Source organism: Cydia strobilella, chromosome Z, assembly GCF_947568885.1.
Source record: "Cydia strobilella chromosome Z, ilCydStro3.1, whole genome shotgun sequence".
Lineage (NCBI taxonomy): Eukaryota > Metazoa > Arthropoda > Insecta > Lepidoptera > Tortricidae > Cydia > Cydia strobilella.
The window spans coordinates 47,340,813-47,367,085 of NC_086068.1; the positions used below are offsets into that span (position 1 = coordinate 47,340,813).

General features: G+C 37.6%; 1 protein-coding gene across 1 annotated transcript in view; it reads right to left on the reverse strand.

Annotated features, from left to right (window-relative positions):
- Positions 1-4,856: 4,856 nt before the first annotated feature.
- LOC134754914 (aquaporin AQPcic) overlaps positions 4,857-26,273 on the reverse strand; it is a 55,132-nt gene continuing 33,715 nt past the window's right edge. Inside the window, exons 4-7 of the mRNA XM_063691388.1 lie at positions 24,279-24,548; positions 15,485-15,649; positions 11,440-11,565; positions 4,857-7,072 (exon numbers count right to left, since the gene is read on the reverse strand). Of these exons, the coding sequence (XP_063547458.1) occupies positions 7,031-7,072; positions 11,440-11,565; positions 15,485-15,649; positions 24,279-24,548 (603 nt within the window). The 3' untranslated portion in view covers positions 4,857-7,030. The remainder of the gene's footprint in view (positions 7,073-11,439; positions 11,566-15,484; positions 15,650-24,278; positions 24,549-26,273) is intronic.

A 26,273-nucleotide genomic window follows, 5' to 3' on the forward strand; every position in this document is an offset into this window, starting at 1 on the left:
ATCTCATGTGAGATCTTTTAAATAGGGATGTTGACAATTTTTTAGAACTGTTTTGAATTTATAGATAGACACGTAATTATTATAAAAAAACTGTCAGTCATAGCGTGTAGATCAAAAACTGTAGTAGGTATTTAATTTTCTCTCTTTGTAAAATATATTATTACGTACATATATAAGCTAAAATGATGAATAACAAGGTTTACAAGTGTTATGCAGTGCCTATGTATAAAATAACAATTAACAATCAAGACACTAGAGTTGTTAGTTATTCGTATTCGCCTTTTGATTAAAATACATAGTACATTTTATGGCGAGTGCGACGTGTGTCAATACTCACGATTCCCCCGAGATGTCTATTATGAGCCGTAGGCGAATAAAAGACAAGGGACGAGTAAATAATAATACTTTCACACATTGTTACCATAAACGACGGTTTTTAATACATTTGTGATTTTTTTTTACAACAAAACAAATATTTGTTACATGATATACACTTACAGTTACGAATTTTACAAATACAAATACACATAATTTATTGAAAAAAAAGTATTGTACACAGGTTTATCTTAAAGACTAATAGTTGTTAGTAGAGGAAAGTGGGTTACAAATGCCTGAACTAGGAGTTCCTGTGTTTCAGGCAGCGAAGGATAAAATTAATCAATTTTTAATTATTCACTTAATTATAAATTACTTATTAAATTACACAATAAAAGTCTGATCACCTTAACAAATTTTTGCCTTGAACTTGAATGATATTGTTAATTCTGCACTATACCTATATATTACGTTCAGCGATGATAAATACATTGCAGAAATTAATCACAATAACTGATTTTATACAAAAACACTTAAGGTTACAATTTAAGATTAATTAAATTTTGAGTGCAAATAGCGGACGCCGGTTTAACTTTTAAAATTTTATTTTTTTCTGTTTCAAACAACGCGGCAATGATAGTTCCATTCTGCCAAATTATGAAAAATATTTTTAGTGAAATATCGTACTATACATTTTATTTATTTAATAACAAATAATACGTACTTTCTATCGTGTAATAATATTTTTTGTACGTAATAAATGTCTAATGGCGAAATAAAAAATACATACAGCTTTTGAACATCTAAACTCTTTGTTAACGGTTTGGTGATTACGGTCAGGTTTGACAACTTGTCTGTGGGACTTTCTCACGCCGTGATACGTCACGCGCTCCGATTGGCGTTTGCAGTCACGTGATACTGGGCATTATTTTAAATATTTTTAATTCTTATACCTTTAAACGAGCAATTCTTGTATTTATGTATATATTTCTGGGATCTCGGAAACGGCTCTAAAGATTTCGATGATAATTGCTATATGGGGGTTTTCGGGGGCGTAAGAGCGATCTAGGTCTTATCTCTGAGAAAACGCTCATTTTTGAGTTTTTATATGTTTTGTTTTTCGAGCGAAGCTAGGTACCCCAGATATTTTTTAATTAATTTGTTACGCATATTAACACTTACAAAATAAGATTTTCATCATTCTAATATTCCCTGCTATGGTAAAAACATAACATGTTATATATTCGCGATTCATGTCAACATCCCTATTTTGTATTTTGAGTATAAATGCGTTTGATTTATTAAACAAACCACAAATTGCTTTACTATTTTTATTAAGAGTTGTAAAGACGACGGGGACCAAATCTTTAATATATCAATAGTAAATAATTTAATTATGTATTCATGGTATTTAATGTATAAAATAATTTTGTCAGATTATGGCATACTTTAGTGTACTAATGTACGATTCCCACCGAACGGGCGGAGTCGGCGCACTTGAGCCCCTGAAGTCCTCACGTAATTAATGGACGCCCCCTAAAACGTCAAGTACCTAAGTGATACAGGACCTTGATCATAATTTATTTTATACTATTTTTAAGAGTGCAACATATTATAGGTATTTAAAATTAGACCTTTACAATAGTTACAATACAATATGTACTACATTAGAACAATAATTGATTATAATATTTTGTGTAACATCTCCAGCAGAATTCATTTCCATTAAAATAATAAATGTTGTATTGACGAAAAAAAATTAAAAACTGATAAATTGGACAACTAATATTAATTTGGCGTCATGATGAAACGAAATAAATACCATACCTAATCTTCTTTTGCGCCTAGTCAATTTCAGAAGATTCGGCAAAATAACTGATTTTGCAGTAAATTCTCCTCTCTAAAAACTGCTCCTTTTGTGTGGCTTTAAGAAGAGGGAAGTGTGTCAATCCTCTGACTTCATCATCAAACCATAACGCTTAGCAAAGCCTAGGCCTAGGGTGACTGCTATAGTTATTGGCCACTACTTACATAGCAATTTGCCACTCTTAACAATAAGGCTTCAGTTGGTTTGATTATTTCTGCTTTTGTTAGGAGTGGCCAATTAGGTACTATGATGTGGCCAATAGCAGCCACCCCAGGCGGTATTTAGCTAAATAGAGTAAAGTGAAGTTTGCGGGTGTGTATTTAATTAGATTTCCGCGTTATTGTACCTATAAATGTAATCCTGGTCTCGGACATGCGTGCATTAGTTACGTTCGTTCGTCGAACATTCAGGTCTAGGCCGCAAACACCTACCACCAGTTTGACACTGACATATTTGCAAGCGTGGGCGTAACTTACTTTCTATGCATCTAGCTCGTACTCGCATATATATTAGTGCGAGCGAGATGTAAATTTTTACTTGTTCCAATTCATGACTACTTATTGATGAGTGTTAATATTAGTTTCCTTTAAACGTCGTAATCAACATAAAAACCTACTGTTAATGTAAGAATACGAAAAATATGCATATTTCATATACTTACCTTTTCATCATTATAAGTATTATAACACGTTTATTTTTTAATTTTCAAAATCGGTTCAGAAATGACGGAGTTATGGAGTAACAAACATTTAAAAAAATTCCTTTGAAATCTTGATGTCGGTTAAAAATAGGAAAAAAATTAAATTTGCGTCCATGTTCGCTAGTACCATAGAAAAACCTGGATGTTAATATTAAACATAAGAAAAATAAAGAAGGGGCTTCTTTGGTGCAGGTACCTTATTATTATTATTATATTATGCATACAATACTAACTTGCGGTGTATCCGTGAGTTTAATCTTAATAAAAATAAAGCAAGGCAAACATGTGCCTGTAATAGTGTATATTCAAATATTTTAACTTCTTTAATTCACGCTTTGCAACACAAGCAGTCGCTTGTAAAAATGTTTTCTCAAACATGCTATGTAATATTGATATTACGTTCTTTATATTAGGCTGGGAAGTATCACGACTCCGGCGCGGCTAGACGAGGGGCCTGTAATGAAATTTCATACAAAGTTGCAGGCCTAGGCCGGGAAGTGGCTCTTTTTTAATTTCCATTTCACATATATTTGTGACACAGCATCATGGCATTCAGCCAAAAAAAAAAACTGTAACCAATATTTGCTTATGGTTCGGAATGACATTCTGCCAATACCCCTTAAAAAAAACAATAAACGATAATTAATATATTTTGCAGTTTTATTTGTATCGAATTTACAAACAATATATAAATAAAACATTATTAACAAATTCCAATAATATTGAATTGCAAATTTACCTACAAATACAGATTTAAAATATAGTTGGTCAAACCAGTTTGTCAGTAAATAAGAACAAAAAAACTATACTCATCCATTTCTTTTGGGTGCTAGTACCAGTGTAAGACAAAGATAGTATGATTATCTCTGTCTATGTTTGAAATGAGACAGTCCTTTGACAAACTATATTTCATTTAAATATTAGCGGTAAAAATGTCTACTCAAACACGCGTTGGTGTTTTTTTAATCGTTTTGGAGGTAAAGTTGAACATTTTTCATTGTGTATCTGTAATTCTATTTTATTGGATTTATTGTGCGTTGTGTATTGTATTATTTTATATGAGTTCCGACGAAAATATTAAATAAATACCTGTTAATTATACTCCATGTTTAAGGCAACGATGTATGTGAAGCATAATATCAACATAAAAAACGATGTAATCTTAGTTATGTGGCTAAAACTACAGTCAGAAGGATGCAAGGCGAAAAATCAAAGATACATAAATATACCTTTGAACATTTGTGTAATAAATTGATTAACTACATGTGTAAAATATACGACACGTGTGATAAAGATAGGTACAGGTGGTAGTTATATTTTGTGCCTAGTTTACTTTTAGTTTCTTTAGAATTAAAACTTTGATTTCGTGGAGATTTCTTTATTTATTTCATTGCATGTTTGAGCAAAGCACTATATAGGTACATACATCGGCGTGAAAAGGGGTTGTCGGCCTCATAACTATCCGGCCTCACTACGTTCGGCCGTATATATGCATTTGGCCGGCAACCCCTTACTTCCCGGCCTCTGTAGTAATGTACTATTAAATTTGACTAATAAAATGAAACCACTGGATAGGTAAAATATAGGTAGTTATTTTATTCAAAATTATTTGCTAGACATCATTGTTAAACTGGTACACACGTATAAAATCGACTGTTAAACTTCACTAGTCTAGGCGGGAAGGAATTTCACAGAAATTCTAGTAAGTTGACCGTACCCTTTGACCGCCACAGCCGGCTATAACAGACAAAGGTGACAGTATAAAATTAACCTTAATACATTCTAATAAAGTTTACTATTGCGTGTTATATAAATTAGACGTGGCGGTCAAAAGGGAGATGAATATCCCGGAACCTGAACACATGCAGAGTTGGTACAGTCGAGTTCATAAATATGTGTACATATTTTCACCTTATTGCAGTGGATTAAGGAGTAGAAATGTATACATATTTATGAACTCGACTGTACAATAAGTACAGACGACACTGAGTAATCTCGAATATTACATTGATAAGAATACTTCAAATATTTCACAATGGAAAAATCATCTCTTTAATACTTATATACACTTATCGTACTGTAATGTTATACAATTTCGAACATAGTATGTTTTAAACATACACGGAAGAGATTTAATATTATATAAAAATAGATGATAACTTACACGTGCATCTATTATTTTATATAAGAAGGAAACTTTTCATTCACTTCATACTTCTTCATATTGTATCAGAAGATTCTCATACTCGGTACAAAGTTTAAAATAGGGTGACTGCTATAGTTATTAGCGACTACATAGTAAGTGGCCACTCCTAACGAGTCGAAAAGAAACAAGCCAATGGCCTTATTGTTAAGAGTGGCCAATTACTATGTAGTGGCTAATAACTATAGCAGTCGCCTCTACTAGCACCATTATTATAATGTTCACTGGAAAATTGTTTTATATAGTAAGTGCTAATAGAGGTAGTAACAATAAAATTGAACAATTTAATAATCACTTTAAGGTACAAATAGATCTTACTTAGCTACATTAATAGTAAATACGTATTGGTGCATTGTTCCTACTATTGAATTATGAATGAATTCAGAGGGAATTGAAACACTTTTGCTTAAGAGCCCATAAACGTGCTCACTAGCGCCACTGCTAAATAATTGTGGTTATTTAAATTTAACGGTAGATATTTAAAAAAGGGGGCGCTATGTACTGTTTTTTGTATTTAAGTACCTTTTGAATATATCAAACTAGTTATTTATGTTGCAGGATTCGTCGATCTATAAACTCAAAACAAAAACGGCCGTTTCAACTTTGGACGCATATATTGGCGAATCCAGCAACGTAAAAACTATAAAAATGTATTCAAAAGGTTCAAAATACAGTTCTTAGCAGTCCCCCTTTTTTAAATATCTATCGCTAAATTTAAATAATCACAATGAGGGCTAACGCGTATGAATTCGCCGCTAGGGGCGCTAGTGTAGATGGTGGTCTCCGCCATCCATAACTTAGTTATTATTCTGAGGTCTCCGCAAAGTTCGAAATGTCAAATGTCACTTGTCACTTCAATGACTGACAGCTGTTCTTTAGTCTTTTGGACCACCATCAACAGAGGCGCCAACTGGTGAGCAAAAAAACGATAGGCCTCATTATTTACCAGTGGCGCTAGTGAGCACGTTGATTTGATGTTAGTCCTTGTCTGAGATTTGTTGGGCTCCAGAATGTTTGTTGGGTGTTCGTTGGGAATTCTGTAATCCAGTGCTGAATACACTTGCTTGTTTTTTGCTGATTTAAGTAAATCAATTCGTGGAAGGTTGTACCTAATTATATGTAGGTAGGTACATATATGATGTGCAAGTTAGAGCTCCGCAGATATAGAGCTTAACGAGTTATAAGGTGACTTGGAAGACAATCACACTGATTATAATTATTTCTACCCTCTTGCCTCCCAAAAAGGTCTTCCATTCTACCAATTATTGAATATTTTTTTCAGAAAAATTAAAATCGTGTTTTTTTATTGGTGTGTGCGGCTACAGAATACAAATGCAGATTGTAAAGATAAAATTACTTAATTTAATATAAATAAGTTTATGTGAACTTGGAAAAATGCTAAAGACAGTGTTGTAGCGGTGTAAATAAAAGTATTTTCGTTGCGTGCCAGTTTCGCTTAATTTCATTGGGTTGATACACAGACATATATCTAAATAGACGTCGCACATAGCCAGATTTATATAAAAACTAAGCGTGTCAATTTTAGTGTAGACAGCACCCATGTGCAACAATTTGTATTTTGATTGATTATTTTGTGTTAAGATTATAATTCGAATCTCGAGTGACTAACAAATTCGAGAATACACACAGAAAAAGCTACTAGGATTGAGTGCAAACTATTCTTTATAACGTCTCTATTAACGTCTAAAACGGTTAGAACCAGATTTCAATTTATTCCGAATCTGTGCAATGTGTCGTATAGAACATTATTTTGCGTGTGCGTGTGGTCTAGTCAGCTATACGTCTGCGGGTAGAGCAGTCGGCTTCAATATTGGTGTCGGTAGTAGGGTTGTGTTTCGCTGGGGACGGTGACGCCGACGCCGACGCCGACGCCGAGCGCGGGGCGCGCGCGCGGGGGGCGAGGCCGCGCGAGCGACTCGCGGCTTCAGGCAAGCTCCTCCGCCTTGCCGCCGTCCAGCCGCTTCAGCTGCACAAAACACACATTATTGAACTACAAGTGCCTATGTACTTAATAAATTGATACAGGTGCAACACAGTTCACAATAACCTCCTAAAGCCCAGCCATACAAATGAAAACCAAAAATTTGCCACTGAAATTTGAACCTATGCAGGGAATAGAGTTGATTTTTGTTTGTTCTAAAATTTAACGAAACAAAAGATGCAACTGTTCCAAATGGAAATGCTTTAAATTTCATCGAACTGAAAAAGTAAAATAGGTAGGAACCTGGGCCTTAGGAGGATAATGATTTACTAACAATTGGTATAACGCTACTTAAGGCGGCGGTAAGGCGGTTACGGTTATCACACTGGATGCGATTCGCACGTCGTTCCTATGTTTGAGCGAGACAACGCTATGCGCTTATTATAGCGACGTCCCGCTCGCACATCGGAGCGACGTACGAATCGCATCCAGCCAGTGTGATAAGTTGATAACCGGCAAGCAGGGACATTATTAGGGACGCGTTTTGACTGCATAATATCATATCGACATGGAGTTGAATGGGCTTGCGACGTGGTCGTGATACCGCGACGTTTGCTATTTGTAATTTTGTAGTTTAATTCCAAACAAAAAAATCAATGATTCATTAATGTTACTATTATACACTTTTATTGACGTAACAAAATGTGACCATTACAATTATGTTAAAAGTTATCATCAAGACAAATTGAATAAAGTGAATCAATTAGTCGGCTGTAAACGTAGCATGGCATGAGTTTATTTTATAATAGATTGTAATTGGCCATGGCATAGTAATAGTTGAATCAAGTGCTTTTTAATTATTGGTATAAATTGGTAGGTACCAATGATAGTTTTTAAAACTTGAACTTAAACTTAGTAATACATTATCTAATTTCAAAAAGAAGAAGAATTTAACCCAGTTCACTGGGCACACAAATTTGTCTACCTACTTATATACGAAGCTATCGACAATTGGCATGATGACAGCCACAAATAATCATGGAAATAATGGTTTCAAAGAAACTGTTAATATGATTCTATAAAATGGCCCAATTTCAGTATAACATTAGGATTATTAATATTTTCAATAAAATAAAAGTGCAAAATTCTCCAATCGGCCATTTTGACTGATACCAATCAGAAGCGAGCCAAACCGTGACGTCACCATTCCATGAACTTTTTCTTTGAACAGCATAGACAACCTCATTGGCTTGGCTTTATCTACGGCATCATACGTGCTGTAGCTATTTTTTCAATTTGTTTTGTTGTTAAACCGTAAAATATAGCGGCTTCATATAATATAATTAATATTTATTTTGCTACAGATGAGCCAAAATAGTGTGTAATGTGATGAAGATAAACCGACAAAAAACGGGGAACTAGGTGCGAAGGCCTGAACAATATGCGAAATCGACGCCACACTTACGTTCGCGCCTTCGCGCCGTGATTCGCGCATGAGTGTGGAGGGCCCTTTAAAACTTATGAGTATAGCTGAAATGTGCTTTTCGGAACCAATACAAGTGCACCGACAATATTAAAAGGGATTTCAAAATTTGTCATCATGCCAATTAGGTGCAAATTACGAGCTAGTTCCCTAAAGGTCCCCGTAGCAATGTACCTCTAGCGCGCCGTTCACAAACCGCTCGCGCACTGCACCCGAGCATTAGTTAGCGAGCAGCTCGCAAGCAGGTACAGTCGCGGCGCTTTCGCCAAATCTGGGGCCAATTTCATGAAAACGTAACTTGTAATACGAGCTGGACCCGACGGCAGCTGTCATGTCAGAGAACTGTATTTTTTCATACAAAGCACTTCAATGACGTTGACAGTCGGTTTGGTGCAATGTCTAAATTGTGCAAGTGCAGTCTTGTTGCCTCTAAAGGCCTACACGAGAACTTACGCTCTGCTCCACTGTCCAAGCAGTGGCAGCGGCTGTGGTGGCGGCGGGCAGGCGTCCAGCGCGCTTGCAATACAAGTCATTCAGTTATACATATACATACATAAAATATACATTGTGGAACTAAAATATTAAACTTTATACCTATATATTTTTTTAATTGATTTGATTGCCGCAATGTTTTTGTGCGAGACAAATCTTGGAAGTTAAATTACCCATAGATCCATATTTGACATTTGATTCAGCTTAATTTCGGTGTAAGTAAGTACCTACTTACAATTAAAACCGGCGACAAGTTTGAGTTCGTTAGAATCGTCTCAATGTATTCTTGATGACTTTAAACGCTTCTATGAAAGCTAATAAGAGCTTATTTCAAACCTTTATTTTGTACTTTAAGTAAAAAAAAGTATAACCATAAAAACCACCCAGCAACTCCCACATAGATGAATGTTTAGAGATGAATCCAACTACCCCTTATAAATACGCCTCATGTACTCATAAAGCTGGTTTGGCTACATTGTGTGTTATTTAAAGAAATATGTATACATATTTATAGGTACATTATACAATCATACATACGTACAGTCGGATAATATTGCAAGTATTTATTTCCACTGTGTTATAGATTTACCGCAAAGGTAGTTAACAGGCTCAAATTACTAGTGTAGAGTTAGAAATACTACGATTATACCTACAATTTAAAATGGTTTAGTGGAAATTCCCATACAAAGCGACACGTTTTCAATGCTCTTGACTTGACTTATCAAGTCAAATTGTATGGGGTACCTACGAGTAGAATAAACAATTGACTGTATTATACCTACAGGAAAGTTTATGAGTGTTTATGTTGATTTGAAAAGCTATGGTGGTAATAAAGTATTGGAAAGCGAGGGTGTGCCCCGGGGAGCGCCGCCGCCGCGGCCCTGGCCTCGAGCTGGCCGTCTAATTCACGCCCGATGCTTATTGATATTCACGCCACGCCAATGGCTTCTTCTAACGACTTCAATTTATGTTATTAGCCATTTATCACCTGGGTAGGTCGACTGATGTCACGCAGGTTTTTCTAATTTACTTTCTCTAATTGCAATACTTAGAAATGTATTCCCTTGATAATAATGGCTAATATATACATTCATTTCATAATAATGTTAATAATGTATTTTGCACATAACATGTAAAATTAACTCTACTGAGGTATATTTGTATCTTAGATCAGGGATGTTGCGAATATTCGCATCCGCGGAACTTCTGCATTATTTTCAACATCCGCATCCGCATCCGCATAAAATTGATGCGGAGCTTAATGCGGACGCGGATGTGGAACAGGTAGGTGCAAGAACGTCTTAGCGGCGTAAGTGCTAGGTAATTTCGTCATTAGCCAATAGGAATCTCGTTTCGTTTTTGTGATTCGTCGATCGTGCACTTTAGCCTATGACGGACAGCGACAAGTAAATAATTTTGTGATGACGCACCGATCATTGATCAGTAAACCGGCATAAAAGCCCGTAGATTATCTAGTTCTAAATCAGTGTTTCATTATTCACCCCTCTGTCCTCTCACCCCTGAGCTAAGTCGAGAGATAACCCGAGGTCCCGTCTGGACTAAGGGAAATCGTATGCTGTCCCACTCGTCCCGACGCGTGTGACAACATTACAATTTGTTTTATTTGGACTTTAGTATAGGAACCTATATTCTTGTTCAAATACTGTTTCGTTTTTTTTTTAAATAAAAATGACTAAAGTGTAATATTTGACGTTTGTTATGTGCCTAATCTCGACATCCGCATTCGCATCCGCGTCCGCGAATGTGAGCCTTTAAAATCCGCATCTGCGTCCGCATATGTCAAAAAATCGGCATCCGCAACATCCCTGGTATAGATATCTATGTGCCAAAGTTTTATATCAGCTGTAGGGCCCTCGAAATATTCATAATTATTAGCCATGATAAATCTCTTAAAATTCTACATTATTACAAAATATAACTTGAAATTCTAACACATTATGTCTGCGATGCGTTCCACAACCTTGCGGTGTCAAGGTCCCGGCCGCGGTTACGCCGGAACATGACACCTTCGTTCGGTCCCAACTCTACCTTGGCGTAGGTCGCTAGACGCTAGGTGTTCAGTTGAGTCTTCTAATAAAATAATTAAAATTCACACTGTGGCCAAATTTCAACTTTTCAACCCTTGGGTTGGGTTGGGTTGGGTGGAAACAGGACTTCACTCGTACATATACTTTAAGATCCCAGCGTTGTCAGGTAAGGTCAGGTTTTGGAGACCAGTCCGCGTGGTTCTTAAGGGTTTTGGGAGAGCTGTGATTACTCAAATTACTTATATGTATTTAAAGAATTCAAAACGTTAAATTGGACCGGTCCGTCAGCCGACAAAACCCTTAAGAACAGAGAACGTAACAGTCGAGAAAAACGCTCCGATCGGATAAATTTTTTGGCAGTCCAGGCTTATAAGTTGATAGGTAAGTACCTCCTTTTCATCGGCAGCGACGGGGCGGTACCGCGGCGGCGGGGAGTCCACGGGCGGCGCGGAGAAGCCGTGCACGTACAGCAGCGCGGCCGCGACGCCTCCCGCGACAGGCCCGGCCCAATACACCTGGAAGTCAAAAAAGTCATTTTCAATATCGTTACAACGTTAAAAGTAGTCGCTCCGGTCGATGTTATGCAATTATTAGTCACGGAGAGATTTCGTTTTGGTATATCTACGACCAGACCAGATTCTGTGGGTTTTTAGGGTTTCGTACCAAAAAGGTACAAAAGAAACCCTTATGGTGCGACTCTGTCCGTCTGTCTGTCACATTGCTAAATATCTCGAGAATTGCTCGAGAACTACTGAAGCTATCGATTTGAAATTTGGAATAGATATGAACAGCGCTAACCTTAACATTAACATTGGAAGTGTAATTATTTTATTTTATTTTTATTAATTATGAAAAATGCCTAATATAAAGAGGGGGCAAATAGTCAAAGTCTAGTTACTAGGTCGAGTGGGATATCATAATATTTGAAAGAGCTCGAATTGAACATTAGAAAACTATTTTTTTATTTGATGTTTTTTTTAATACCTACCTTATTGCTTATTTTTAACAAAGACATACAAAAATATTCTATATTCTAGTCATAGTATTAAAATATGCATATGTATTGCTTTTAGGTACATTAATACAATTGTCATGCTTAAACAATTAGTAATTATTTTATTCTACTTAATATTATCAGGTTTAAGAATCTTTATTCTCAAGAAGATATAACAAACCTTCATTTAAATGAGAAATTATATATGTATATTATACTTAAATTATCACTTAAAGTGAATATTTTAGTGTACACTGAGTACCGACCAATTTATTTTTTAATTTGTATTAAGGCACCACTGAGTAATGTTGTGATAGTCAGCAAACGAGCAGACGAGCCGCCTGATGGGAAGCAGTCATCGTCGCCCATGGACATAAGCAACATCACAGGAGCCACTTAAGCATTGCCGACCCTTGAGAACCCTAAATACCCGCTTCTTGAAGAATCCCATGTCGTAGCACAAAGGAAATACCTCAGGAGGCAACTTATTCCACATTATGCACCGTCTGGGAAGAAACGAGCGAGATGCCCGCTTATTCTTGGTATGCCATGTGTCTAAGAAGTGAGGATGAGCTTTGCTCCTTTGGCGGGAGGTGCGGTGATAGAAACGAGACGATGGCACCAGATCAAACAGTTCCTCGGAACATTCCCCATTGTACAGACGGTAGAACATGCAAAGAGAGCCATCGTCTCTCCGAAGACTAAGAGGTTCTAAGCCGTCAGTAAGTTCGGGATTTGCGACAATACGAACTGCCCGCCGTTGGATGGAGTCAAGGGGAAGGAGCTGGTATTGTGGAGCGCCAGACCAGAGATGAGAACAGTACTCCATATGGGGTCGAACCTGCGCTTTATATAACAAAAGTCGGTGACCCGGTGTGAAGTACTGTCTGGCTCTGTTAAGCACCCCAAGCTTTTTGGAGGCCAGTTTGGCTTTTTGTTCCAGATGACTACGAAACTGGACTTCGTTCGTAATGTCGACACCAAGTATCCCGATACTTTTAGCGGTGGTAAGGGGAATGCCCTGAAACTTTGGCGCCGTGACAAATGGGGTTTTTTTGGCGGAATACGCGCAGACTTGTGTCTTACTGGGGTTGAACTGGACGAGGTTACGTCTACCCCATTCGGAGACCTGTTCAAGGGACGTCTCGATCTCAGACACAAGTCGCTTCCTGCACTCCGACACCTGCTCAGGAGGGGCTTTTGCACGACCTGTATAACAGCTATCGCCAGTGCTGTCATCTGCATAGCAATGAATATTGTTAGTTAATAACATATCATTAAGAAGGAACAGGGTAGGCGATAGTACAGATCCTTGGGGTACTCCAGCGTTTATGGGCTTATAATCCGAGCATATTCCGTCAGTGACGACTGAAATGCTACGCCCAGATAGAAAGCTGGAGACCCATGCGCACAACCCCTTAGGAAGCCCGTACGAGGGAAGTTTGGAAAGAAGTGCCTTATGCCAAACCCTGTCGAAGGCCTTTGCGATATCCAGGCTAACAGTTAAATGCAATAATACTTGAGCCTATAAAATAACGTAAAAACTATCTCGTCTCAGGCGCTCAATGCAACTACATAAATGTGGACTTAACTTTTAAAATTCGTTGTCTCAAAGTTCTACCATGATGAGGGCACAGAGGTGCTCTGTCAGTGACTCCTTCTTCTCTTTTCCTTTTGTAGATTTATTGTCGCCTGGAGGAACTCTTTTTCTATTTTTAGGTAGTGTTTTTCCGCGTCTGCATAACTCAGGCACGCCTGATCTATCTTCATCCTTAGCACTGACACATCCTGTGAAAACTGCCCGTCTAGCACTTGCAGTTCCTTCTTTATCTTTTCCAGTCTTAATACTTCTTCTGCTGTTTGTTTGTGGTCCTGTCAGCCAAAGCCTTTGCCAGCATTTCTTTCCGCTTCTTATCCTCCATAATCTTCTGTTTCAGCTGCAATTCCTCCAACTTCACACTGTGAGCCGCCAGGTCATTTTTCATAGTGAAAAAAATACCCCCCCCCCGTTATCTCCGAAGTTTATAACATAATCATAAATATTACAGAAAATATAATCACACTATCGTAAAAACTTTTTTTTAATTATCAAAAAGCATTTTCTAATTTAATTTGCAATTTAAGCCCATTTGCGGGTGTTTGTTATACTTGAAATGTCTATGAGATTACACTAAAAATACCTTCTTTCAAATAAAACAAAAATTGTTGAAATCGGTTCACATGATAAAGAATTAAGTATCCTTGAAAAACCAACATACATACATGCAGGTCGCGCAAATTAGTTAGCCAATTTGCCGATAGATGGCGCTGTACACAATTATGCTTAGTATACTCAAAGAGGATATAATCAGGGGGTGTCACTGCGCAGTTTAGGATGGTTTAGGTATATTTGGCCGGCGCACCGCCCGGGCAGGCGTATGGCAGTGGGCTGCGGGAGCTGCCGCTCCCGCAAAATTGAAAATACGCAATGGCTTCGAAACCTAAATCCCGATCTAATCTGTATAAAAGATAATGTTCTGTTTACGGATGTCTGAATAAACAGAAAAACAAGGAAGCAGAAAAAACATTTTTTTTAATTTCCGGCTATATTGACCGACATATTTTCAAAGGAATAAGTACTTCTGTGGCATACCTACTTCCGTGAGAATCAGACATACTATCTCCGGCTAAAAATTTTATGTTTGCAGAATCAACGTTTGTAATTCCTACATATTTATCTTAAATATAATAAATCAGTAGGTATAGGTACAAAAACTTGTCAAGTGACAACCCCGTGCCGACACTCGCAGCTCGGTCATAAAACTGCGGCGCTCAAAGAAGATTCACGGTTCGTGCGCGGTTATAAGTTTCAATTTTGCTTGCAGGCAGTGAGTGTAGGTATAATTTTGTACCTAAATCTGGCTTTTGTGAAGGAGTGAATTTTCTGTACGGTAGTACTATTAGTTATTCTGTGATATAATAGGATAGAGCGGTACGGTCATAGTAAATTTTGTAGCCACAGTAAATTCACTGCCATCTATCGGCACACGATTACAACTAAAAATAAAAATATCAAAAAATGTATTTATATATGGACAAAGATAGATATCTCTTTGATATGGATAAAATGCAATATTTGCATTGATTATTTTTATATTATTTTAACCCATGTTCTTTCACTGATATGCGGTAAAATTGTTAAATAACAAACGAAACCGTCAACGCCCTCTATACGGGAGTAGGCCAAAGGTAGTGGTGCCATCTGATTGAGAATCAAATTTCGAGGCACGTTTATCCTTAGACTTTATCCATCTATTACGGAGTTATATCTATCTTTGGTATACTTCTGGTCAAGTCTTTCGTGATTCTATTTACATGAGAAAATTGAAAGTTTGTACGGAACCCTCGGTGCGCGAGTTAAACGAACTCGCACTTGACCGGTTTTTTATTTGTTATCTTACCCAGTGGTTGGCCCAGTCGTTGGCGACGAGCGCGGAGCCGAAGGAGCGCGCGGGGTTCATGGCGGAGCCGGTGTAGTCAACGGCCAGCAGGTGGCCCAGCGTCACGGTGAGGCCGATCGCCAGCGGCGCCGTCGGCTTGCCGTCCGGTTTGTTCGGATCGCACACCTAAACATGAAGGTTCACTTATAATATAATCGTCTCATTTAAGTCAAAGCGAATGTACTGATTAATGGGGTTGGCATCTGTCAAAGGTTTGCAGAGATGGCGCCATCATAGCTTGCCCCTTTTTCTATGAGATTTGGCTTAAAGGGCTGGCATCCAGAGGATTAAAAAAACAAAAATTTGACACAATTCTAGGGATTGACAGGGCAAGCTATGCTGGCGCCATCTGCTAATTATTTCGACTGGTCAACCCCATTGTTTGTGTCCGTTGCAGAATTTTCAATGCTATAAAGTCAGCGTGAAAGCATTTTGAATGATAGCGTCGGTACCTAGGTATATTAAATATGTATCAGGTAGTGGCGTGGACGCGGTTTTGCTTGGCTGTTGATATAGGTATGCTGCATGTATTTATATAAATTAGAATCCTAAGCTATTGTGGAACTACATATTGTACATTGTGACATAGGTAGGGTTCCGTACCAAGAAGGTAATGTTTTTGCCAAAAAAATTAAAATAAAACCCGAAACAGTTAGTTTGCGTTGCTTTATATCACAGAGTTCCCATGGCCACCTCCTGTCTCCATCATCAGATCAGCTCCATATATTATTATTATAGACTCTCGCTCGGGAATCGTGAACCCCACACGACAGATTCCAGGGTTCGATCTTCCCCGAAAACTATGGTGCCGCCTTAACAGACTCAGAACGGGCCACGGTCGCTGCAATTACTTCTTAAACAAGTGGGGATGGAAGGATTCAGCCTTGTGTGAATGCGGCGAGGACATCCAAACCATACAACATATAATTGAACGCTGCCCTCTGCACTCATACACTGGAGCTAGAGAAGACCTGCTGCAACTCACACCCGATGCAGCAGCGTGGCTCAACTGCTTAAATGTTGACCTATAACTTTTTAGATTTTTATTCTTTTGGACCCGTTTTATCATTTCGTGATAAAACTGTAAAATTGTATCTATGTAAAGTGTAATTGCCTATTTTGTAAAAAAAAATGCCATACGACTAATTAAATAAATCATAATATGGCATTGTCATCCGATGCAAGATTTCAGCTCAATCGGAAATCGGGAAGTGGGTCAAATCTAGCTTCCAAGATTCGACCCACACTAACAAATGAATGACATACATACATACTAAGTAACAGGGCAAGTTAAATAAAAGCTTGTAAAAAGTAACCCTTATGGTGCGACTCTATCCGTCTGAAATTTGGATGAGTTATGATATGAACAAGGCTAACCCAGACGAAGTAAGTGTTTTTTTACAAGCTTTGTTTAGTTTGACGTGTCCCGTTGTCTGTCTGTGTGTGGGTCTGTAATCGAACCTTGCAAGTTAAATGGCCCTGTAGTGACCCTGCCTATAAAGCAGGAGGTCCCGCCGACCGTCCCGGGTTCAAATCCTGTTACTATAAACGTCGTAATCAACATAAAAACCTACTGTTAATGTAAGAATACGAAAAATATGCATATTTCATATTTTATTACTTACCTCTTCATAATTATAAGTATTATTAACACGTTTATTTATTAATGTTGAAAAACCGTTCTTAATAAGTTGTCTGAATGGAACGGAACGCCTGTCAAAGAAGAGGCGTATTTTCTTACTGCAAGAATGTTTTAAGTTTCCAAAGGCAACATTCGGTATTGTTTTTATAAATATACGATATACAAATAATCGTACATAACGATATTTAGGTAATAATAGTACAATGTTTTAATATTTACAATTTTTTCTATCTTATAGAACATGCATTTGAAAAAAAAACTTTAATTGAAGTGGGTTCAATAATAATAACAAAATCTATTCCAGTCGAATAAAAGTTAGAAAAACACCTCTTCATAATGTCAATGTCAATGATGTCAGTGTCACAGAATTAATAATATAAAAGTTTCGAATTCCATTCCTTACTTGTTGCTTTTCTTATTTTTTCGCAACTGTATTAAAAAAACGTCGTTCGATACACGTGCGGATATGTCATTCTCGGTACTCGTGGGGTAATGACATACTTTCCGCACTAGCATTGAAATGTACCATTTTACGATGTCGATAAATTTTGTCGTATTTTAATTAATCACTAGCACTGGTGCACTTTTGCCCCCGTCAATCCGGTGTTAATAAATAAATAAAAATAATGATATACAACAAATTGTGTCAAAATATTTTCAATGAGGAAAATGAGGACTACTTACGTTTGTATGAAACGGCGATTTCGCGCTGGTCCTTCGTCTGAAGTATATAGTATAATATTTATATATATGTCGTCGTCTAGTACCTACCCACAGCACAAGCCTTATTGAGCTTACTGTGGGGCTAGGTCGATTCCTGGTTTTCCCATAATATTTATATATGTATACATAAAAATATACATATAAAGGCGCGGTTCGCGCCAATTGTTCTCATGTTTATCTTTGATACCTAATCATAAAACTACTATTAACTGACGCCATTGATTGTAGTAGTAATCAACACAGTATCATTGATATTCTTTGCGGTTTTTATATACCTAGTAATGACTCATTTATCTGCTAGATAGTTCTTTGTAATACGTCGGAAAACCATTTTATCTCGAATGATTCAGCGAGTGAGGCTTCCAAGTAAATTACCAAGTTCAGTAAGGGGAAGGGGTGTACCGAAAAAAAAAACTGTAAAATTCTAATGAAAAAAAAAAAACTGATGCAATTGATAAGGATTATTGGAATTTAGGATTACTAGAATAAACTTTAAGCTACTTTTAATTTAAATCATTATCAGTTTTTTAGGGTTCCGTACCCAAAGGGTAAAAACGGGACCCTATTACTAAGACTCCGTTGTCCGTCTGTCTGTCACCAGGCATTCTCATCTCATGAACCGTGATAGCTAGACAGTTGAAATTTTCGCAGATGATGTATTTCTGTTGCCGCTATAACAACAAATACTAAAAAGTACGGAACCCTCGGTGGGCAAGATTGTGATAAGAAGCTTTTTCCTATCGCATTCAGTGGCAGCTTTTTACGGAGCTGTTTTTCATATTTGCCTGCACCATCCCAACACCTGCTGGAGTTGTTAAAGTTTTTTGGCTATTTTATTTCTCTCTTTTAATACACTCTTGATTTGAGCCCATGAATAGTCAAGAGAACGGCATTGCAGGACGTATGGTGGTCTTACTTTGCTCATCGTCTATTACAAAATGCGACTTTTGTACCAAGGAAATTATATGATTTTCGACTTGGCCCGAAAATAAATAACGCAAATTTTCGGTTACTTTAGCAATCCTAACTTTTGTATTACGAATCTATATACTATGTTTCTGTATAGTTCGTTTCACTTAAGCCGCATATGTACCCCAATTTGTCACTTGTTCATAGAGGCCTGCCGCTTCGAGACCTCTGTTCAAGAGACAACGTACAATAGTTATTTGTTATACAAGGGTGCAAAGTTGTATTTTACCCGCGAGTGTGGAATTGAAACACGAGCAAGCGAATTCTAAAATAGAATCCTGAGCGTAGCGAGTGTTTTAACACACGAGAAGTAAAATACATTTGCACCCGTGTGTAACACAAAACTTTTCCCCTCTCTATAGCGAGGAAAGTGCAACATCCACAGGCGTTAGATTCATCAACTGGAATCACTCATTTTTTTTACGATATTATAACAAAAAACTCTGGAAATTCTGTACCCACTTTTACGTGAGAAGTTTTTAAGTAAAATTTTTTTTGACAATGTTGACATTTCTGACGTATGAAATGTCAATGATGCGTTTTGAAATTGCATCGACTTAACTTGTGCGTTCAGAATTATATTTAACATAATTATTAAAAAACAACCGTTTATTATGGAATTTTAAGGTTTATGACTTAAAATCATTAAATAAAGCTAAATCTGGTATTTTTTATTAGATTCTCAAACCATTTATTTAATGATAATTAATATCGAACGAACCATTATTTTTTACGTTTTACGTTTTGTTATCTGTCAAGCTACTTAAACACGCTCCATCCAAGGTCAAATTACTTTCCCCACTAGTGGATAAAATGCGTTTTTCCCTGCTTGTTTTAAAGGATAAAAGACGGCTTTCCGAGCTAGTGAGGGGAAAAATGATTTATTTATATTATGAAATACACGAAACTTCGAGGTAATTTTAAATGTATCGAAAGCAAGCATGGAGGATGTTGAAAATTTTTCTTGCCATTTGGAAAATATTAAATTTCAGTGATCTCTTCTATTCACTGGTGTAACGTCGCATGGCGTAAAACCAAAATTATTCGCTGTACTCCCTTTTTGGCAAAAATTTTTTCGCCGAATTTCACTTGGCAACCAACTTTTCGCCAAAGTTTCATTTGACAAACCAATCGTTGGCATAACCTTACTTCGCAACCATTTCATTTCCCAACCCCATAGTTGGGAAATGAAAATGACGTACTAGGTTGGGTTAGGTTAGGTTGGATTATGTAAAGTTGGAAAATGAAATTCGCCCAAATGAGATTTCTGCGAAAAGTTAGTTGGTAAGTGAAATTCGGCATTACAATTTTCGGCGAAAAGGCAGAGAACCGAATTATTCATATTGGAATATATAATATAATAATAGGACTTTTAACTGCGATTAGAAAGCTGTCGTCATCTTGCTAGGAATGCTTGGAAATAAAATTATAGGCGTTTGACTTTTACAGTTTTTTTTCGGCACAGGCCTTAGATCAATATCCGGAACAGGATTGTAACTATTGAAAGGCCATGTATCAATAATACACATACCTACAGTAAATATGTGTCCAAGAAACCCCGTTTAAATAAAAAGGAGCAAATGCAATGGAATTGCTGACGAGAAAGGCCAGGGGGCCTAGCCAAGATGATAATCTTTTCTGTTAAGCCCTATGGTTGACTGGTAGATAATGCCTATAATAGCATTAAGTCCGCCTGTTGTACACTTTTTATGTGCAATAAAGTTTAAAATAAATGTGTCATTCTCAACCAAAAGGGTACTTATTGTCGCTTACTGTCCTTATTGACAAATAAGGTGCTATTTCCATGAAGATTGAATTTGAAATCAACCTTATCGACTTATTTAGTTGAAAATGTCACGAATAAATAAATAATCGTACACGCCGAACGAAAAGAAAAAATATATCGGGATGACAGATGCTACGAAAAGTCACACGACGAGTTCCAATTGGCTATGGATGGTATAGAAAGGATCGCAATCTCTTATGGCAGAATTGTTGTAAAAGTGACCGCGTTAAGCTTTAAATAATAGTTCCTAATCTCTCCGGTGGCGCTAGTTAGGCTCTGGGACATTAGTATAACCAAATTACGTAGGTTGTTTTTGGTAGTATTTCGGTGTATGGTGGCGCCGCCTAATTACTGTTTTTTGATGGACACTTTTCATACATAGAGATTTGGCTCCTTTATACAGTCTCCATGCAATTGGCGTTATAGTCTATCATCGATTGTCATGTTGGCTAGGCCCCAGCCCCAGGGGAGTCTGAACAGACTAATGAGTCGGTAATCGGTTTTATGTTATTTATGTTATGTAGCTACGTCCAAGGAGAATAAAAAAAAACAGTGCTATTACTTTTATATATAGGCACCTATAGACCGACAAGCGAAAAATATCGTAGTCAATCACGCGACGACAAGAACGCAAAGGAATGAGGCTTCTGGTATATTTTCTTGACATCCTATTAAGTTGTTATCCTCTCTAAGAATTCTGTCGAATTTGTCGCCATATATTCATTAACGGCCACTTGCGCCATCCTACTAACCCGGGGTTAACTCGCATTCGATATGAAAAATAGAGTGTTTAACTCGGGTAAAAGGCACCATTTCCGTCTCGGGCTATTGGCGCTCTCACTGTGTTAGAGCGCCAAACTACCTCGACAGGAATGGGTGCCTTTCAACCCTTGGTTAACAATCTACTATAATGAGAATGTCTATTTATGTGGTAGTGAGAAACACAAGCATGCCCTGCCCGCGGCCCACGTTGGTGTTTTTTATAAAACAGTGAATAGGCAAAGTACTCATGGCATGACGTAGACGTTATAAAATAATTATAATCATTAGGTGCTATTTTAAAAGGCACGTAGCCCGCAGGCGCGAGGATTCGACGTTGAATAATTACCTGCTGGTAGGTAGGTAGATAACGTTTTGTCATTGAGCCGGTAATGAGGTACTTAGTGGATTTTTACACAACCAAAATCAATATAAATTCATGTTACGCCATTTAACTCTATACAGTTGATGATTTAATCACTTTAGGTACCTACACCTACAGTCAGCATCAAAAACAGCGGATCAAACTACGCGTCTAGTCATTCTCTAACTGGTTGTCGGTAAAGTCGGCTTACGGACGATAATTTTGCATGATAACGTCATAAGAAAACATTGATGAAAAATTGCATACTTTTATTTATGAATTGGATTGAATTATTATCACTAAATTATCATTATTTTGTATAATACAAAGAAGGAGATAATTGAAAAATACAAATTTTTCGATAAATTAACATTTGAGATGGAGACCACCGAGAAATAGAAGTTACCATAGAGATCTGTCCACAACGTGGCCGTAACGTGTAACAGATTCCTACTATTGAATGCGAACTGTAGTGATATGATATGGCTGCCTACCCTACCTCCATTTGGAACAGTATTCGAGGGTGGCAGATATTTTAGACGCGTTGTTTCATCCGCTACTATTGATGCTAACTGTACCTACATACCATAACGACGATATTTTATTTCCATTTACTATTTATGTAAATATATACCTACTTAATGTCCTTTTTTATTGTGTCCAAAGATTTAGAATTTAGAAAAACAACAATGCAATAAATATTGCTACAAATTTGGAGGTCGTAGTCGTACCTACCTATTATGACTGCAGTATCTATATATAATCCGTGTTCGTGACTAAATGATGGTAACTATGATTAATAGGGTGCCCTATTGATTTTCCCACAAAAAATACGCCGATTTTTGTTTCGCCGACAACGATTCGCCGACGGGTTCTTTGGTCGAGTAACGGTTGGCAGAATCTCATTACGCATTATAGTCGTTTGCAAGAGTATTCAATAAGCAGATCATTGATACGCATATTTACTATTCGTAGAATAATCATTTAGAAACTGTCACAATTACCTGAGAAACCATTGGTCAAAACACAATAAGTCGAATGTTCATTTGGCATTAATATTGATTAGCAGGACCTCCCAGCGATTACTCCGGCACGACCGGCACCCGTGGACGGAATTGAGTAATTCTTTTTTTGTTTGAAAGAAGTTACCTCCGAGATATTCCCATAATTGATTCTGCGAGGTTCTGATCTGATGATAGAATCCATAAGAAATTGAGCTAGGAAACTCCTCAATTTTTAAAGGCACGTATGGTGATTTCGATGTTTTCTAAAGTAACTCAAGCATTTCCTCCCGAAAATCACCGATTTGATGCAGTTCAACTGTAGCTTTACCACGAGTTTGAGATGTAGTGTGTTCGTTAGCGAATACTACATATTCGCTAACGTCTTCGTAACTTACTTTTTATACATACATAACGCATATAAGTACTTAAAAAAGGATCATATTTTATTTCATCCTTTTTGAAGTCGGTTTTCTTTTTTTTGTAAAAAGTTTTTATTTCAAAAATAACGATGTATAAAATGTGAAAAGGTTATTCGACTAAACATTGCTTAAACGAAAAAATTACTCTGCCAAATGAAAATCTTCCAGTAATAGTTCTGCTAATTTACACAGAAGCCAACTGAACTGTATGTGAACCAAGAGTCTGCGTAACGTTAGTCGACCAAAAGTTACATCTACAAATAAATCTCACTCTGCGAACCGATGTTCAGCGAATCGTTGTCTGCGAATCGATAATCTGCTAAAAATTGCTCGGAGAATCATTAGGTACCCGATTAATAGATCGAGTAGAAAAACCCATCATGTCGACAATTCGTCCAGCTCTAGGTTTTGTCCTAAGTAGATTATCTGGGGGCACGGTAGAGCCCTCGCCAAGACGAGCAGAGCGAAGCTACATTTTCTCGAAGCGCTTCGTCGTTTTTTTGAACCCCTCATACCCCATAACTTAGGTTTGGATTATACTAGGTAAACAAAATTCTCGGGATATGATGTCATTAGTGGACTTATTAAGCATAAAAAAATTCAATTACATAGCTAGCTTAGATTTTATTTATATCTAAAAAACCCCGATTTGATCATCAAAACCTTTAGGCTACTTCCTGAAATCCTAGGAAGCTGATATTTGGTATGTAAGATAGTTTTTATATGGGGAGGGATTAGGGGATGGAAGATTGTCATAAGCAACTTACTACAAAAATAAATGAAATGCCACCAAAAACATTTTCATGTAAAATATTGGCAAGACGAAACCATAAGGCTCGCACTGTCAAAAAATTATCACTGCTATCAGATGTCTTGTAGAGGAGCTTGCAGTGCGAGCCTTATGTTTTCGTCTTTGCAACATTTTACATGAAAATGTTTTTGGTGGGATTTTCTATTTCTACTTATAGACATTACAGATTGTTACAGGCATGGGCTCTGTGAAGCAAGTTGACTCTGGGTTTTTACAGATGGGTGATGTCTGAAATACTGTCTTAAATTAAATACAATTTATAACAAATAACTACTTACTCCACATACAACGAAGACGAGTATGAAGCCTAGGAAGAACTCTATGCCGAAGCCCTGAAGCGGAGTAACGTCGTCGCCGAGGGCGGTGACTCCGAGCTTGCCCGCGGCGCGCTCCGGCGTGAGCGCCTTCAGCAGACCGGAGCCGGCGGCGGCGCCCGCGCACTGCGCGATCACGTACAGCACCGCCCTCGTCGGTTTCACCCGGCCCGCCGACGCTAGGCCCGCCGTTACCGCCGGGTTCACGTGCCCTCCCGAGACGTGACCTATCGCCTGCACACAATCATCATATTAAGTTTAAGATTGGTAAGCTACAAGAGATAAAGCCATTGTCGACGCTGCTACTTGTTAGAATGCGTCAAGTAGGAAAGGTCTCAAAAAATAGAAAAATAAACTAAAAAACCGGCCAAGTGCGAGTCGGACTCGCGCACACACACGTAGGGTTACGTACCATTACGAAAAAACGGCAATAAAATTACGTCTGTTGTATGGGAGCCCCACTTAAATATGTATTTATTTTATTCTGTTTTTAGTATTTGTTGTTATAGCGGCAACAGATATAACATCATCAGTGAAAATTTCAACTGTCTAGCTATCACGGTTCATGAGATAGGTACAGCCTGGTGACGGACGGACGGACAGCGAAGTTTTAGTAATACTGTTACGTTTTTACCCTTTGGGTACGGAACCCTAAAAAAAAGTAAAACCGACTTCAAAAAGGATAAAAAGGATAAAATAAAATATCAAGCCGTTTTATATGCTCTAGCAACTGATACGTTTGATGTCGGTGCCCAGCCAAATTGTAAAAGCTTCAACACGCCGTCAACCAGAATGCCAACCCTGGTGTAGTTCGATGAGAAAGAAAGAATCAGTATTGTAACTATTTGGCTTGGCACCGACTTCAAACGTATCGATTTGTAGCGCATAAACGGGATGATATTTTTTATTATCCTTTTTGAAGTCGGTTATACTTTTTTTTAAAGATTAATTTTATTTCTCCTTTTTTAATTTTTCTTACGAGTCATGCATCATTCTACAAAACTCGTTCCTGTGGCCAAACTGTCATATCATTCAACATTTTTGCGCTTTGATCTGAAGCCATCATGATTTTTCTGTTGAACCTCATGGAACCTATCATCAGAACTAGACCTTGACACAAATGTTCCTTCTGAACTTACTTGCTTAACAAACATAACGAAGAGGCAAACTCGCCAAAAGTGATATATGCGTTGTTAAAGAGGTCCCGTTCTGGTCACCATCAGCAGTTCCACTACATCAAATAGCACTGTGTTCGATGAAAATGCTTGGTTTATTGATGAAAATACTAAAATCGATATAATGTATTACGCCTACATGATTTCAGGAGATCCCTGGATTCCTCATGGATCTCATTTTGACAAAGACGGGACCAACTAGGGACTATATCCATTTAAACAAAAATAGGTGGCAAGACTCGGGACGAGTGAAGAATGACATTTCCGCACGTGTATCGAACGACGTTTTTTAATACAGTTGCGAAAAGATATGAAAAATAACAAGTAGGGAATTCGAAACTTTTATATTATTAATTCTGTGACATCATTGACATTGACATTGTGAAGAGGTGTTTATACGATAATTTTGGAGGTGCCAGAGTAAAACCAACCTAAAGGTAAGGCACATTGCCTCTGATTTGTGCCTTACAAGGCGGGATGTTACAAAGTACCTACCTACCGATCTAGAATGATTATTGATTATCTATTCCAAGTTTTGTGTTCGCTTGTATACCTTACCGTAGACGTAAACGGCACACGGTTTTAGTTAACATGGATGTTGAAGGGAAGGCAAATCGTGGACGTCAACTACCACCCACGGTAATTTAAAAGTGACGGCATCTACTTATTTAGGTGAACTCCCCAGCTTTGTCGTGACGGAAGAACGTGCCGTGACCGTGGGCGATCATGGTAAAGTATAAAAAGCGACTAATGAAGTCTGAACAGAAGAAGAACTTCCAACAAT